General features: G+C 42.3%; 3 protein-coding genes across 4 annotated transcripts in view; 1 reads left to right on the top strand and 2 right to left on the bottom strand.

Annotated features, from left to right (window-relative positions):
• LOC132698770 (F-actin-monooxygenase Mical) overlaps window positions 1-12,773 on the top strand; it is a 43,195-nt gene extending 30,422 nt beyond the window's left edge. For both annotated transcript variants that reach the window (XM_060665012.1, XM_060665011.1), the window contains 11 exons: window positions 22-245; window positions 300-465; window positions 1,294-1,472; window positions 2,982-3,100; window positions 6,702-9,590; window positions 9,774-9,803; window positions 10,586-10,706; window positions 10,767-10,923; window positions 10,997-11,280; window positions 11,341-11,455; window positions 12,635-12,773. In XM_060665012.1, the coding sequence (XP_060520995.1) occupies window positions 22-245; window positions 300-465; window positions 1,294-1,472; window positions 2,982-3,100; window positions 6,702-9,590; window positions 9,774-9,803; window positions 10,586-10,706; window positions 10,767-10,923; window positions 10,997-11,280; window positions 11,341-11,455; window positions 12,635-12,722 (4,372 nt within the window). In that variant the 3' untranslated portion in view covers window positions 12,723-12,773. The remainder of the gene's footprint in view (window positions 1-21; window positions 246-299; window positions 466-1,293; window positions 1,473-2,981; window positions 3,101-6,701; window positions 9,591-9,773; window positions 9,804-10,585; window positions 10,707-10,766; window positions 10,924-10,996; window positions 11,281-11,340; window positions 11,456-12,634) is intronic.
• A 312-nt stretch (window positions 12,774-13,085) lies between these two features.
• Window positions 13,086-14,538, bottom strand: LOC132698771 (magnesium-dependent phosphatase 1-like). Its single transcript, XM_060665013.1, has 4 exons — window positions 14,376-14,538; window positions 14,272-14,326; window positions 13,322-13,543; window positions 13,086-13,271 (listed from the first exon to the last, which is right to left on the bottom strand). Exons 1-4 carry the CDS (start codon window positions 14,413-14,415, stop codon window positions 13,100-13,102), a joined length of 489 nt encoding a protein of 162 aa, XP_060520996.1. The 5' UTR covers window positions 14,416-14,538; the 3' UTR covers window positions 13,086-13,099.
• A 72-nt stretch (window positions 14,539-14,610) lies between these two features.
• Window positions 14,611-15,509, bottom strand: LOC132698334 (EKC/KEOPS complex subunit TP53RK). Its single transcript, XM_060664335.1, has one exon. It carries the CDS (start codon window positions 15,407-15,409, stop codon window positions 14,732-14,734), a length of 678 nt encoding a protein of 225 aa, XP_060520318.1. The 5' UTR covers window positions 15,410-15,509; the 3' UTR covers window positions 14,611-14,731.
• Between the last annotated feature and the right edge of the window lies 1 nt (window position 15,510).

Here is a 15,510-nt window from a genome sequence, read left to right as displayed (position 1 = left end):
GTCATCAACTGGGTCGTCTAGGTGCCAGTACTGCCACACGCAGCTGCGCCTCGGTTCCTACACGTTCGACAGGGACGGGCAATACGGTCATAGGTTCTTTTGCATCCACCATTACGGCATGCAGGGGGAACTGCCGCAACCCATTCGCGTCGCGAGGAAGCCGTCCCAACGAGGCCTTCCCGAAGAGAAACGCGCCAACGACAAACAGCTGTCGGGTGTGTCCGGTGTAGATTTGCTGGACAGAGGTCAGTAGGCGTGGCGATTCGTATCGATAGAGGGATTTAGTGGGTTTGTTTCAGTCAAAACTCCCGAGCGAATCGAGTTTTCCAACTTGTCGACGGGCAACATATCGTCGGACCATGAGGAGCCGTTAAGTCAAATGGACGAAGACGAATGGACGGATAAAAATTTTGGCGCATCGTGCGCCGAACTGGACGATAGTGACGACTCATCGTCGAGCTTGAGGTTGTAAATCGTCTCGGTGTATTGGGTATTCCACTAACAATAACTCTCGGCTGTATCGTGGGAAGTATTACCTGCAAAGAGGTCAGGATAAATTGTTAGAAAATATTTACAAGTTCCTAGAACGGACGCCAGACGACGTGAGCCCTGTGAGGAAGAAGAAAATGGTCTAGGGAAGAGATATTGCAAATAATGGCATCATAATCTTCAGAAAATTTGTGTTTTTTTTTTTACTTTAACAAGAGCTAGGTCATGTTTAAAAGATCGATGTTTACTCTGTATTCTACGCTAGACGCTAAGGAGTGTCAAGTCGAACAAAATTTAATGGGAAATTTACAAAGAAAACCTCGTCTTTATATCTATCTTTTTTCAAAGAAAGAGATGATATAGACATATTTGATATAGGTAGCAGTAATTATTTCAAATGTAACGTTTTTCCAAAGCTTACATGCTCTGACATCCAAATATTAATATTGTTCTCAATATTAAAATAAATGAATTAATAAATAATTATATTTATTAATGTAAACAAAAAAAACAGTAATGGATCCAAACAAGAGCCTTGCGGAACTCCACTGTTATGCTATGTTATCAATATATTGGAAAACCGCTTAACATTAAGTTTACGCAAAAGAATATAGTGATCAATCTGATCTTTTGAATTTAACATGACATTTAAATTTTAACTTCGTGCACTGTAGGGTCAACTGTCAAACCGTTGCGCCGCCTAGCGGACGGACGTTAATATTTTTTTTTCGCAGATGCAGCCGAAAGTTATTCTTAGTGTGATACCCGGTAGATTGGACCTTAATTTTCACCGCGTTGTTACAGCGACACCGACAGCGATGACGAGGACGCGTACGACGACGCGTTGGAGGAACCCGCTACTAAAGAGGGCACGATGAAGTGGGCGGAGCGACTGAAGAACAGCTACAGGAAAGGGCGCGGTTCTTATTCAGACGGCTACAGTAGCTCGGATCACTCGAGTTACTACGAAAACACCAGCGACGGTGAGTTTTAACCTAATTTTATTTGCCTAAATATTTGACTGAGTATGAATAGTATTAGCTAGGACTTCGCCCTAAGGCTAACATTTATTATGTATTATTATTTATTAACGTCTCTATTCACCATAAATTACAAAGGAAAAAAAAGAAACGATAGTAACTATAACAATTGCATGACATGGTGAAAAGGTGAAGTGTCGCCCTAATGGACATTTTTAAGCTTAACCTAACCTAAGCAATAATAATTTATACTAAACCCTATCGATAATCCTAAAGAAAAACAACATTGTTATATAAATACGGAATGTTACTCTCAGATAACAACTGATTCTTGAGTCTCTTTTTAAAATTTTTGATCGAATATTTAAGCAACCGAGCTTCATGACAACAAAAAAATAAATAAATAAACGAGCAATAAAAGGTGCCAGGAGGGAAGGGAATTAATCTTTTTGTGAAGGAACTTTCCTCTATTGGGGATTGTTGGCAGAAGTCAGTCTAGTAACTCTCCCAATTGAGGGGTTCAATGCCAAAGGTTGATCTCTGTTCCCCTGTCTTTCTCTTATTTTTCTGTCCCTAGTCGATAGTCCACCCTGCTCTGACACCTCTACAACTTGCTGCTTTAGGGTATCTATTCCAGATTCGTCCTCAAACGCTATAAATTCGTCGTCCACATTGTCTTCAAAAGAATATTCCTTCGAGTACTTTGTCGTTGGAGTAGGGGATGGGCTTGAATAAAAAAAAGGGATTATCTGTTAACGATTGGTTCCAAGAACTCTGCCTTGTTTAATGTTTTTAGTATCTCAAATGTAAATTCCTTTTTATTCACCAATAGTTTGTTCTTTCGCATATTGTCACTGAACTGTTTAAAAATTCATATAGAATTTTATTTACCGCTTTCTTTTCTTGTGTCACACTTATGCCAGAATTTTTCAAATTTCTGGCATTTTAAAGTACATAATAAACTTTACTAAAATTAGTCTGCATTTCCCATGTTTCTTTTCACCATTTCTAAAAAAATTATCCAGATCGCCAATGTTTATGCTAACTTCTAGCCTATTATTGAAAACATCCAGCTAACCAAAACTTTTCTCGATGGTACACTTTCTTCCTCAGAAAGTCCAAACACAAGAATATTTTTTCTCTTTAATATTTCATCTTGAAATGCAATTTTTTGTTTAAGTTTCATTTTTTCTTTCCGCCTGGAGGACGTAACGGAGCTCATTTAATGATATTCCGGCTACAGCTCAGTTTCGTAGATAACCTTAACAGCGGTCACTTACTTGAAAACCAATACATTCTCTAATTTCTTGAGTCACCTTACATTAGTAGTATGAAAAATCCAACGACAAATCACTTACTTTAAACCACTAGAATTTGGAAATTTTCGAGACCAACACATCGACACACGTGCTTCTAAATCCCATATAGCATGATTTTTATTTCAAGCAAAAGTATATTTATTTTTGTTATGATTAAGCAGCAACTAAATCCGACACTTCATTGCTGTTGCAGACTCAGACTCAGAGACGGCGACGGAGGGCGAGGAAGAGATCCGCGCGAGGGAGCTGCGCAAGAAGGAGGTTTGCGTCGACCCGCCGGTGCCGCAGACCGACACCGGCACGGATACCGAGGTGAAGCACTATTCCGACACTCATATTCCCGACATTATCTCGCACCATAACCTTAGTTTGACGAAAAATAAATCCTCAAGTAACGTTTCTGCCAATTCTTTAGAGTTCAATAGCGCGGAGTCCGATTTGGACTTGAACATGAACAAAACCGGCGACGTCGTCGTGGGAAAACTGACGTTAGCGCCGGAGGCGCGACCGAGCCCCGCCCCACTGGCGAGGAGCGCGACGGCGGGCCACGTGACCGCGGCGCCGAAACGTAACTTTGTCGTGCCGTCGAAAGAGAAACGAAAAAGTTTCGGCACCGAGTTCGTGCCGAAATTTAAAACGGAAGAGCCTCTGCTAGTGATCAAACGCACGCCGAGCAAAATCAATTTACCTAAAGAGGTGGGCAAGCCCAAGGTGGCCGTCAACACTAAAAAATTGGACGCGACGAAGTATTTCGGCAACGCGAGTCCGAAAATTAAACGAACCGGCACGGTCGCTGCGCAGAAGCGACCCGCGCTTATCAAACAGAGCAGCCTGCCGGAAACGCAGAGCGAACTCGAAAAGAAAACGTTCAATTTTGAACCGGAAGACGAGGACCTGAACGACATCGACCATTACATCGAAGATCTTTTGTCGAAAGAAAGCGAGCTGCAGAAGCCGATCGATCTGGGCGTTGATGAGAAGGAACACGAAGACGAGCCGGTGTCGAGCAGCATCGAGGATCTGTTCGCGGCACTGGAAAAGGAAACGGACGTCGCGGAGGAGGTGGTCGCGTGCAAAGAGTCCGAGGAGAAAATTGACGATCTGTTGAAGTGGATGGAGGAGCTGGATCACGACACGCCCGAGAGGAAGGTGTACCGATCCGTCAGCGACGTAAAATACAAAAATCTCGAAAAATTGCTGAAGGCGGACTCGGAAACGGACAAAATTATCGGAAAACTGCCGCAGCGCAACCTCGAGCAGTTCGAGAACTATTTAAAGGGTAAGAAGTTGTCGACGGAAGAGGGCGTTCCCCGCTTCGGACTAAGTCGATCGAAAACAGAGATCCGGTTCAACCGCGGCCAGCTGAAACAGCGCACCTCCGTCGACTTGGACTCTGTGAGCAAAGTCAACATTAAATCGGTGCTGAAAAAGTTCGAATCGATGGAGCGCGACGACAAGCCGAAACTCGAGAAACCGGCGACCAAGAGATTGTCGTTGGGCAACTTTAGATCGTCTACGCCGGATTTGGAAAAGAAACCGCCGCTTGCGAAGCCGAAACCCATAAAAAGCACCATTCAACAATTTGAACGCGCACCTAAAGAGTTCAAGCAGTCAAAATACAAAACGCGCCAACCGACCAAAGTGTTGTCCACCAGGTACGACGAGGCGGACGCCCTGAAAGACCTGGAAAAATTCGTGGACGACACCATAGGCAGTATCGGAGTCGACGTACGTCCGAGCAACGGCGGCATCGTCAAGAGCAAAAGCGACTGGTTGGTCAACATAACGGTATCCTCGAGAATCAATCCGGAATTTATTCCGCGAGAGACGGAAGATCAGGAAAATATCGACATTGAAAACGCCAAGCTGGACTTTGCCCTGGAACTCAAGGGTTTCGAGGATACCCTCTCCGCGTTGAACGACGAGAGCAGCGTCAGCGAGAGCTTACCCCACGACTTTTCCAAAGCGGTAGAATCCACGGACGCGTCTCTAACGGAACACGACGTAGTCATTCAGGGCAGTAGCGGAAAAGGCCGCACTGATTCTAAAAAATCGATGGACAGGCAGCCAGTAACCGTCGCAGATGATAAAGGTGCCAATGAGATAGAGCAGATGTACGCGACGGTCAACAAGACGGCAAAGTCGGTGCCGTGCTCGCCACCGGTGCCCAGAAGGCGTAAGCACTCAAAGGACGAGTCTCAAACGTTGTCGCCACCCGCGAGACCGGCGAGACAAAAATCGATGGAGCAGATCACTTTGCCGGTAGTACCGCAGAGGAAAAGGTGCGCTACCATGTCGCCAAAGCCACGAAGGAAGATTTCGCAGGAGCAATGCAAGCCGTTGGAGACGAGGAGCACATCGAGCGAGAACGTGGCAGTCAGAAAAGAGGTAGTGACGTCGTTTGAGTTGCCTAAACCGCAAGCTGTAAGTGTTAGCGGTGGCAGGCCAGAGTATTCGTCCAAGTTTCCCGCCAAGTACGGCAGGAAGGACAAGGACAAAGACTGTCGTTTACAATAGAGTCCCCTTTTTTACGTTTCTAGTCGATTTTTGTACGCGCGCGAGTAGAAATATTCTGCAACCGGCTTCGGATTGATCGTTTTCGCTTCTGTCATATAGTTTATATGCCACGTTGAGCCACATTCACAGAGTTTATCGTTGTTGTATTTTGTTCACGTTGCGTTTTGCAAAATGATTCCTTCGGGACGAGAATGTTGTAGTTAACGGGAAATGAGTTTGGCTTCCTCCCCCCCATTCAACAATCACGTTAAAGCAATGGTATATACGACCAAAGGTAATTATGACACGGAGTGTGCGGTGAATTTTTGTTTTTTTTTATGTTGTTGATCGGTGCAGTTAATCCATTGCTCACGTGAGTGTTGCTAACTCACTCATCCGCGTTGTTCTTTTTTTTATTAATGTCCTACCCCAAAACGCATGCGCCATAGGGATTTGGTTGAACTGTTGGGTGAATCCTAATATGTTTTCAATTTTAAGTCCCACAAAGTGTTCCAGTTTCGGAACCTGTTAAATTCAATCATGAGTTGATTCTCCATTACTTATTTAACTTTAGTACTATATAAAATTTACTATACACTATACTATAAAAATTTAAAATGTCGCCAATGCGATTACACTTAACGTTGTGAAAATCTACGCAACAGTGGATTTTCCGCCTCTGAATTTGGGATTAAAAAGTAAATGATTTATTCTTCTGGGAGCATTTTAATAAATTGTTTTAAGTTTGAGTTTTTTTAGGAACACCAACTCTAGTGGACTTTCTACCCGCGAACGGTGGGTGATAAAGTAATCAATTACATCTACTAGAAAAAGTAAACAAGATCAACAAAGCAATTTTACTCTTTTTTTTTACATTTTTCTTCTCCAAATAATAAGCGACGCACCTGCTTTCATTTTACTTCGGCCGATTCGAAACAACGATCAAAGCATATCTTGCGCATTGACGATATTATAAGTGACGTCAAGCGCGGAGACGAACCTTTCCGAATCTAGTGGAATTGTTATCGAAGGACAAGTACACAGTCACGGCCGCGCTGCGATTCAAAACTACTTGCAAAAATTGAACTGTATTTCACCAAATGATTTTTTTAAATCATTTATGTGCGCTAAAGCTTAAAGATTTCAGTTTTAAATTATCAGTCCAGAAGTAAAATGTCTTCTGTCGGGCGTTTTTGTACTATAACAATAAGAGGCGGACCACAGTCAGTGCCAACGCTGCTACGTCTAACTCCATGTTTCGTTATTTTCGTTGCTGTTTTTTATACGTCGTTATTTCGTAACCTATACACAGCTTGATATCCTAACCCCCAACGCAAAGCTTTTCGCAAATACGCCCCGCCTCCAAACGACGAGCGCTCCAATAGTTGACTTGTACCCTCTTTCTCTCTCGTTCCAGATCGTGACCGACGAATCTAGCTCGGACTCGTCCAGCGAAATACGCAATTCTGCTACGGAAATTTCGACCGATTCGGAATTCGCGCAGGACGACCCCACTCCGACAAGGGAGATACCTTCCATCGTATTCAACGACTTCTATGTAACAAAAACGAGAGGTTCCGGTGCGCGCAACTACCCCAAAAAAATCCAAGTGACCAGCGGATACCTCCAAAGACCCACCAAAGAGAAATCCAAGCCCAACATCGAACTCAAATTGACTCCTCTGGTGCCGTCGACGTCCGTCTTCAAAAAACCTGCCCTGTTACCCCGGACCGAAGGTTACGCGTTAAATCGGACTCAAAGCACGGGAGGTATCGCCGCCAAAGTTTCCTTGGAACTGAAAAAGAAGTACTTATTAGGGGAGAACGGCGCCGGCAGCATCCAGAAATCCGGAAGCGCGTCCACGCTCGATACCAAGTTCAAGTCGTTCCAAACCACCATTTCCGACTGCCAGAAGTTGCTCAAACCAGCGACCGAAGTGAGCGCGAGCATGCAGATGTTTTGCAGCAAGTTGGACGAGAGACACTCGCCCCTCGCCTCGCCCCAATCTTCGGTGTTTTTCGCCAACAAAAAAGAAGAATCACTACCGCCACCAGACATCACGATCACCACCACCGTGGAGAAAACTGATCGAGAGGAACACTCTTCGGATAGCTTGTCTGTGTCCAGCAGCGATAACGAGGAAGCTAAAGCGCCATTCCAGTTCGACAACATCCCTCGCGTGGAAGTTCACCATGCCGACCATAAAGAAGAAACCCTGCTCGATTCCCTCTCAGAAGTTGTCCGAAAAGAGGAACCGAGCCAGGAGCACGGCAAGTCTGTCGGAAGCGATAAGAAATCGTTGAATGGGCCCAAATCCCTTCCCGATCTCGAGGGCGCCCTGCCCGAGATTCACCAGGCGCTCCATGTGAAAAAATCCGACAAGGAAGACTCGCCCGAGGAAAACAGAAGCTTGAAGAACGCGAGCGGCAAGAGTTCCCCGACCGCACTGACGGAAACCGAACTGTCCGACTGGGCTCGGGACGGGAACGTCTCCGACGACATGGAGTTTGATTTCAGTCACGGCATAGGTAAGAACAAACTGCAGGAGACTACGAAACCCGGCGGCGTGACGTCGACGGGCGTCCTGGACGCGAACCTAGATAGTATTGAATTTATGGACTACGGCACAGAGACGAGCAGTGATGACGCCGTGGTCGACAGTCAGAATGGCTACGTTCTTTTCAAGGACGAGGACGAGCTGGCGGAAGATAGTCTGGCGCCGAACGTGTGTGAGATTTTGGAAGCCAAGAACGTTTACTTGACCCAAATGACAGACCAGCGGTATGGCGGCGAGGTAATCGACTTGAAACCGACCGATTTGGAAAAGATGAAACGGCAACCGCGCACGGAACCAGAAGACGACAGTCTTTTAATCATCGAGACCGGCAACACGACGGAAGAGAATACTTGCAGTGATTCGACGGTTAAAAATCTGACAGAAATATCGGCGAACAAGGATAAACCGCAGCCTTTGAAGCTCGAGAACTTCCAGAAGCAGAGGCTCGAGGAGAAATTGGCTATGGTCAAGGCCGAACAGGCCCTGCTGAAGGAGCAGAAGATGAAAGAGAACTTGGAGTTTAACGAGCACTGCCAGAGGCTGCAGTCGAAGATCGAGTTCGGTAACGCGAGGGATTCCATCGACATCAGAAAATCGCGGCGGAAGAGTCGCACCGAGTTGCCGTCGATCGCCGCAGTCAAACCAGACTTGATACAAGAGGAGGAGAACAGACCGGTACCATCGAAGGAAATAACTTTGGACCTGAAATCGGCCGTCCAAACACCTGACTTGTTGTACAAGAAAGAGAACATTAAGAAGGAGCGCGACGACAACCAGAGGTTGATCCAGGAGATGGTGATGAATAAAATGAAGGCAGAAAACAAGAGTCTGGAACGAAAGAAAAGAAACCGCTTAGGAGTAAACAACATGAGCCCGTCCAGATCGCAAGAGCAAAAGACGGATATCGTTTCCCAGATCAACAGGAGCAATTTGGAGAAAAGTTTGAAATCCACTCCAGACTTGCTGTCAAATTCCATCCCTTTACAAAATTCTCAAACAGTTAATAAAACGCTGAACAACACCAGGCCGCTGAGTGTGTTCTCTACGTTCACGGATGTTAAGCGGGTCCAAGACATGAGTGTCGAAAAAGGTAGCCTGCCGGATATACGCAAGAACTTGTTTGCCGAAGCGCCGAAGGCCCCGCCCAGATACAACAGGCCGTCGGATCCTAGCAGAACGGCCGAAAAATTAAAAGAGAGCGCTAAAGCTCGGGCCAAGCTGTTGTCGAACGAGGATCTCGGACTGAGTCCCGAAGACAAGCTTAACAAGTTGCGGGACAAGTTCAGCCGGAAAAATAAAGACGAAAACGTTATTCCTCTGATACAGGAAAGCATAGAGTCGCTGGTAATCAACACGGAGCGGCGGAATTCCTTGTTGTACGCGAAGGACACCCTAAGCAAGAAACGCAACGGCTCTTTTAGGCGGTCCAAAAGCCGCGACGAAGAGGGCAAAGCTGCGGAGTACACGAAAGCCGATTACGACGAATACCCGACTAGGACAAAGTCCGTGTCGGAGTTTCCCAAGGCCGTTAGGTGCGGCGAGCAAAAAGACGGTGAAAAGAAGATTTGCAAGTCGGATCCCAATCTGTTGGATGCAGCGCCCCAATTAAGAAAAAAATGCAAAGACAGGGAGAGGCGGAAGAGCATCACCAAACTCATTGCCAACATATTCACCAAAAAGAGTCCCACCGGCAACGGGAATAAGGGACTCTTCGCGAGATTATCGCCGAAAACAAAATCGGTTTCGAAGGTAAGAGTGACGGCGTCGCATTACTTTTTTTTTTCATTTGGGCCGATCCCCTTCTTCAGTTTAGAGAGAATTTGTTTTGAAATAAAGAACCGAGGGATATCGATTCGAAAGAAGAAAAAATGATGCATTTTTTAAGCATTTATTGAATCAGTTAAATTTTAATTTTTAATCAATATTTTTCAGTCTTGCACGGAGTTGGACATGATATTACGCGTAAGACATAATTTTTAGCCGCTCGTTGTGTTTTTGTTTACGTTTTGGCCTGATATACTCCTGTTAAATAAAAGGTGATTCGTCTGAAGAACATTTCAAATACAGAACAATCATCTGCTATTTAACTTTTAGCATGATCTGTGTTTGTGTTTGTGTCTGTTAAATTTAGTTAAATTATCTGAGCACCGGATAGAGTGGGAACAATACGTCGAAAACCACCATGTCACTGTTGATACAGACCGGTGAACATGACTGTAAATGTTTTTTGTTTGTGCCTGTCTTCCTATCTAAGCACGTGGTTACAGAAGCTAGAATAAGTAGAACAAGTAGCAAAAGAATATTTAGTTTTAAAAAAATATACTAAAGAGTTGGGGGTTTTAGTTGGAGCAATTTTGCTATTGTAAATATCTGTCTGGAAATGTTTTTTACTTTTTTTCTTTAAGTTTCTAGACGGCCAAGGACTACCTGGAATAAAATTAAAACTGCGAATTTTATTATGTGCTTGATAAAAACTGATTTTGGCAAAAGTTCAAAAAAGTATCAAATTCCATTGGTATTCGTTAGACTAGGCATGTCTAGTGATTGAACTTCTCTCGATATTGCTGAGGTCGCAGTAAAATCTTTCTTCATTGAAAATAGTAGATTATATACACATTGTCTCAACTAACTGGTGAATGTGGGTTATCATTGGATCAACTAAATTTTGTGTTGGCCTTTCTATACCTTGTGTGGGTACTGGATGCATAGAATGTGACTCTGTTTGACAAACTTAATCTACGTAGGAAATTGCAAGCGAGGATCCTCAGAGGAGGAACAGCGTTTCCGAGAAAATCGCCCCCAAGAGGGAGTCAACACCACCACCGGTGCCACCTTTACCCAGTAATTACACCGTCAAAGGAACTGGTAAGGAACACGCAACTGTAGGTCGTTGTTAAAGTGACACTCAATTGGTTTTGTCCCAAGATGAAAGCTCCGACGCTGAACCGGAATGGCGCAGGCTGGATCAGAGTTCATGCGACACCCTGGACAAATCGGGCATTCTGGAAACGTCGACGTCCAGTTTGACAGGCCGCAAGGGCGGCAAACACCGTCGGCAATCGAGACAAGCACAGCTCAAAAGGTATTCTTCTACACGTGTCTCTCTAGCACCAGTACGTGATCTAATAACTTCACTAACTGTACTAACAATTTAGACATCGGATGGCTCAAGAGATTCAACGGAAACTGGAAGAGACTGAGGTAAAGACCAGAGAGTTGGAACAACGAGGGGTTTTAGTGGAGAAGGCTTTGAGAGGCGAAGGTGCAAATGAGTGCATGAAGGACGAATCTGAATTGTTACAAGAGTGGTTCGATCTGATGAAGGACCGAACGGAACTGAGACGTTACGAGAAAGAGCTGATGATACGGGCGCAGGAACTGGAACTGGAGGATCGTCACGCTCGATTGCAGGCCGAGCTGCGGGAAAGGCTCGAGGCCGGTGAGTGGTACCGGGACGGCAGATCACAAAGGGTTTCAGGGTAACCAGGTTTGGTTGCAGGCACAAGCAAGACAGAGCAAGACACCCAAACGGAACAGGGTATCATAAACGAAATGTTGGATATTGTCGCGAAACGCGACTCGCTGATCGCGGTTCTCGAAGAGGACAGAGTGAGGTTAGGTTCTAACCCGTGTCGCATGCTCTTATAACATTAAAAAAACCGATAATGTCTTTTCAATTTGGTAAATACCACGCGCGTTTCAGCGCTTCTTCTCATCGTTCATCAATTGATGAAATGGTTTTCAACCCCAAATTAAGTCATATTGAGAGCTGTTTAAAAATCTAGGTCATCCCTACTTATGAAGAGTTTGAGGTTGTGTAGGACCGTCGAATCTAGGTCTAACAAGCGCCGCCAAATTACGCACATCTATATTATATAAAAACATAGCGCAGTTGGGGTGTTAACTAGACGACTCATTGTTTTAAAAGAAAAACGTAAGCCTGTTATAACTGGTACAAGTCCATAATGTTTATTAATAACCTTGTAAGGTACAGACAAGAGAGAAACAAGAATGCTGCGCACAGAATTTATTGAGACTCTAAGAGCAGGTGTTTTAATTTTTTTCTTAAGTGTAAGAATTGAATGATCAAAATCAGGCAGCAAAACGAATGCTTAATGATTGTTTATTAATTTTCGCAATTCTAAGCAGTTTCGTTTCGTTTAAGTATGAAAAGCCAGTTTTTTGTTTTAGTTACTTTATTATTATTATTTATTGTTCATAAGGAAATACAAATGCAGTTTTAATTATTTTATAAATAAGGCTTAATAAATGCAGTATTCTCCTGTTCCACGTTGAGCTATTGCAAGTTGTACTACGGATTTCAAAAGTAGATCTCAAGCATGAGTTTTAGATTTTATATATTCTTCATTTATTAAAGAAACTGGTCATATATTTGATAGCATGTGGTAACATCAAAGAATCACAAAGCACAACGTTTTTATTAGTTGAGTTCATTTTTTATTCAAAGTAAGATCCAAATTTGTAGAGAATATAAAATATATATATTATTATTTATTCGAAAGCATAGTTGAAAGTTGCGGGCTTGATATTACCTTGATATTTTATCATTAAACACGGCGTTAAAAAGTAACTACAAAAAACATAATAGAAAATCGACATCAAATAATAGTAGTAGGGTAGAATTTGAACTAAGTTTCTGATCAAGCTTCTTTTAAAAGTCGTGTCTGTTAATCAAACGAAAATTGAACCGCTGTCTTTACCGTTTACATTTGTTGTAAATTAACTTTGCATTGGGAAATTACGTAGTTGTTTCTACAATTTGATTTTTCCAGATATTCCACCGAGGACAAAGACTTGGAGGAGCAAATGCTCACCAAGGGGTTAATGCTGACTCCTATTGCGAAGACTTCAGATAAATAAATATTTACTTAATATACTTTTTAAAGATTTCATTCACGATTAGCCGGGCCTAGAGACCAACATTGACCGCAACCAAGCAAGTGATATTAAAAGATCGCTGTATATACATTGTGACGTGCCTATTTTTTTACACCTCCAGTGATGTATTACTATGTAATTACTAGTACTAGTCCTCCGTTAATGATGATTTTTACAGCTGGAGCTTGCAGTTTTATTGGGAATTGTAACGATTGTGATGTGAATTGTATTTTTGAACTAAGGAATTGTATAGACAGTGTACAGAAGATATATTATTTTGTAAACGCATACGTGTAATATCATTTCTGTGTGAATATATTGCTTTTTTACCGTTTAGTCGGTTTTTTTTTCATTAAAAATTAGTTTCGCTCTGTAGCGAATTGCCGTATTCCGTCGTCGACTACCTTTTTATTAACTCCATTATGAACTAGGATTGAGGTCACTCCCAAATTACTAAGGTCGCTAATGTTGCGGTGTTCGTCGTCGAAAAAGAGCATCTCGCTAAAACTCTTTCCTGAAGCTTTTTGTATGCTGAAACCACGTTCCGGTTAAATCGAACCACGTCCCGTCGGCAGCCTTACTTTCGAAAATGTGTTACTTTACAACCAGGAAAAATCTCTTTATATTTAAAATATCGGTCCCAGCCAAACAATTCAATGAGCTGTCTGGCTCCTTTGATTTCACCCGTGCGGGAGGCGATTCCCAACTCGTAGCCTTGTTCCTTCAGATCTTGGAGCACACTAGGCACCTCGGGATAACACTGCACTTGGGAGCCGTATGAGTCGAAGATTTTGCCATTTTGTCTGTGAAGATACAGAAATTGAAAGTTTTCTGTACACCACTGGAAAAGGGCATCCTCGAAGTAGCATTTTTATTACGAGCAGTGTTGAGTTAGCAGCTGTTTCTCACATCCCAGTATGATCAAATGTTAAATTAGAATGTAATTGAAATTTACAAACTTTTATTCGTGATGTAAATGTGTTCACAGGGGATAATCTTTTCCAGCAAAAATATTTGCTGGCACTCTCGCATAAGAGTTGTTATAGGGTGAAACTGAAAAACATATTTTTTTTCACCCTTAGTTAAAACTTACAACTGGCTAATACTCACATTTAAATCATACAAAGCTGTTTTCAACATTTCATCATAAAGCGACCCTCTAAGAGGGATATGAGAAATAGTGTAATAATATGCCACTCGATTTGCATTACTATCTCTTGCTTCAATATTCAAATGCATGTATTTATCTATCATTGGCTTTTTAAAGAGAATTTAGGCAGGTAACTTTGCATAGATTTTATAACTCAATAGGGCTATACATAACATACCAATTTCACATTCTTGGAACGAGAATTTTTTGCGATAAGAAAACGGGTTGAATCTTTATTGCAAAGATAAGGACAATTTATGAATCTGCATTTTTGTCATTATTTAAGAGGTGCTCTTTCCCCGTAGACAAAGTTTAGCTAAACTCCGGAGTTCCATAAAAATTATTGAGCCTATCTGGTTTATTCCTTTTGCATTTACCTACTTTCTGAACGGAGGGTTGACATGCGTGTCTACCCAAAACGGCCACAGTGTGTAATCTAAAATGGAAAATGTAATGGAAATGTCACGGCAATTGCTTTTTTTTACCCAGGTCAAACACTATTATTTTAAGTGTCGAAGAAGTCATATCTCATGTAAGCGATAACAACCACAACTAGCCTCACAGACAGCTCTCGGGCTCTCGGTAAAACATTCATTCATTCCTATAATTTTTGAAATTTTTTGTTACATCATAATCACAGACCGTGAAATGATTTAAGGTACAGAATATTGAATAAAAAGTGCGCTATAATCAAATTCCATCCATCTCTGATGTCAAAATGTTCCATCATTTAAACCATCTTAAATATCAAAACAAATACTTGCAAAAATGTTTATTTTAATAGAAAACAATTCGAAACTTAGTAGAAATCTACCGAAAATATCGGCAATCTTCCAACAAATCAGCCCACCATTGTCCTTTTCCTTCCACGAGCTCTCACTTCTTCAAATTTAGAGAGCACCTCCTTAAAACCCTTGTTATAACTTTTTTTGTATCCTTCAATTATTTTGGAAAATATAATGTCTGCCACCTTATGTGTGCTAAGTAGAGCTCGTTCCAACACGTACAAATCAACACCTTTGTCTTCAGTACTAGGATCCATATGCGCCAAACCAAAATCAATAAATACCAAATTTAAGTCTTTTATATTGGAGAAGGTATCATTATTAAATTTATTATAAAGCAGTATGTTTGATGATGTTAGGTCTCCATGAATAATATTACTTTCGTGCATTTGGCCTATAATAGTACCTACATTATAACAAACTTCTAATAACTGATCCATTAATGCCATTTCAATAAAGTCTTTTAATGTAACATTATGAATGAAGTACTCCATGAATATTGTTCGCCTATCAAAGTCAACTAGATAAATTGTGGGTGTGCGAATTCCTGCAGCCTTGCAACGGACTATCGCTCGCGTTTCTGCCTTCATGCGTTCTTTAGTTAGGGCAGTATCCAAATGAGAATGTCTGTATTTTTTTACGAATCGTTCTTTCGCGATAGCATTTTTTCCTAAATACATGCCCTGATAGAGCTTGGCTTCAGCACCTTGTTTTATTAATTGAAAACCCTCCATTGATTAATTTTCAGTCCACCAAGATAATTTAATTTTCATAGATAATAGTGACAATATATACTGGAACTTGATGTTTATCACAGCAAGGCCGATAAAGGCTA

This window comes from Cylas formicarius, unplaced genomic scaffold (genome assembly GCF_029955315.1).
Source record: "Cylas formicarius isolate icCylForm1 unplaced genomic scaffold, icCylForm1.1 PGA_scaffold_2__14_contigs__length_35257938, whole genome shotgun sequence".
NCBI lineage: Eukaryota > Metazoa > Arthropoda > Insecta > Coleoptera > Brentidae > Cylas > Cylas formicarius.
The sequence above is the reverse complement of the archived record's forward strand: the minus strand, read 5'-3'. Positions and strand labels throughout refer to the sequence as shown.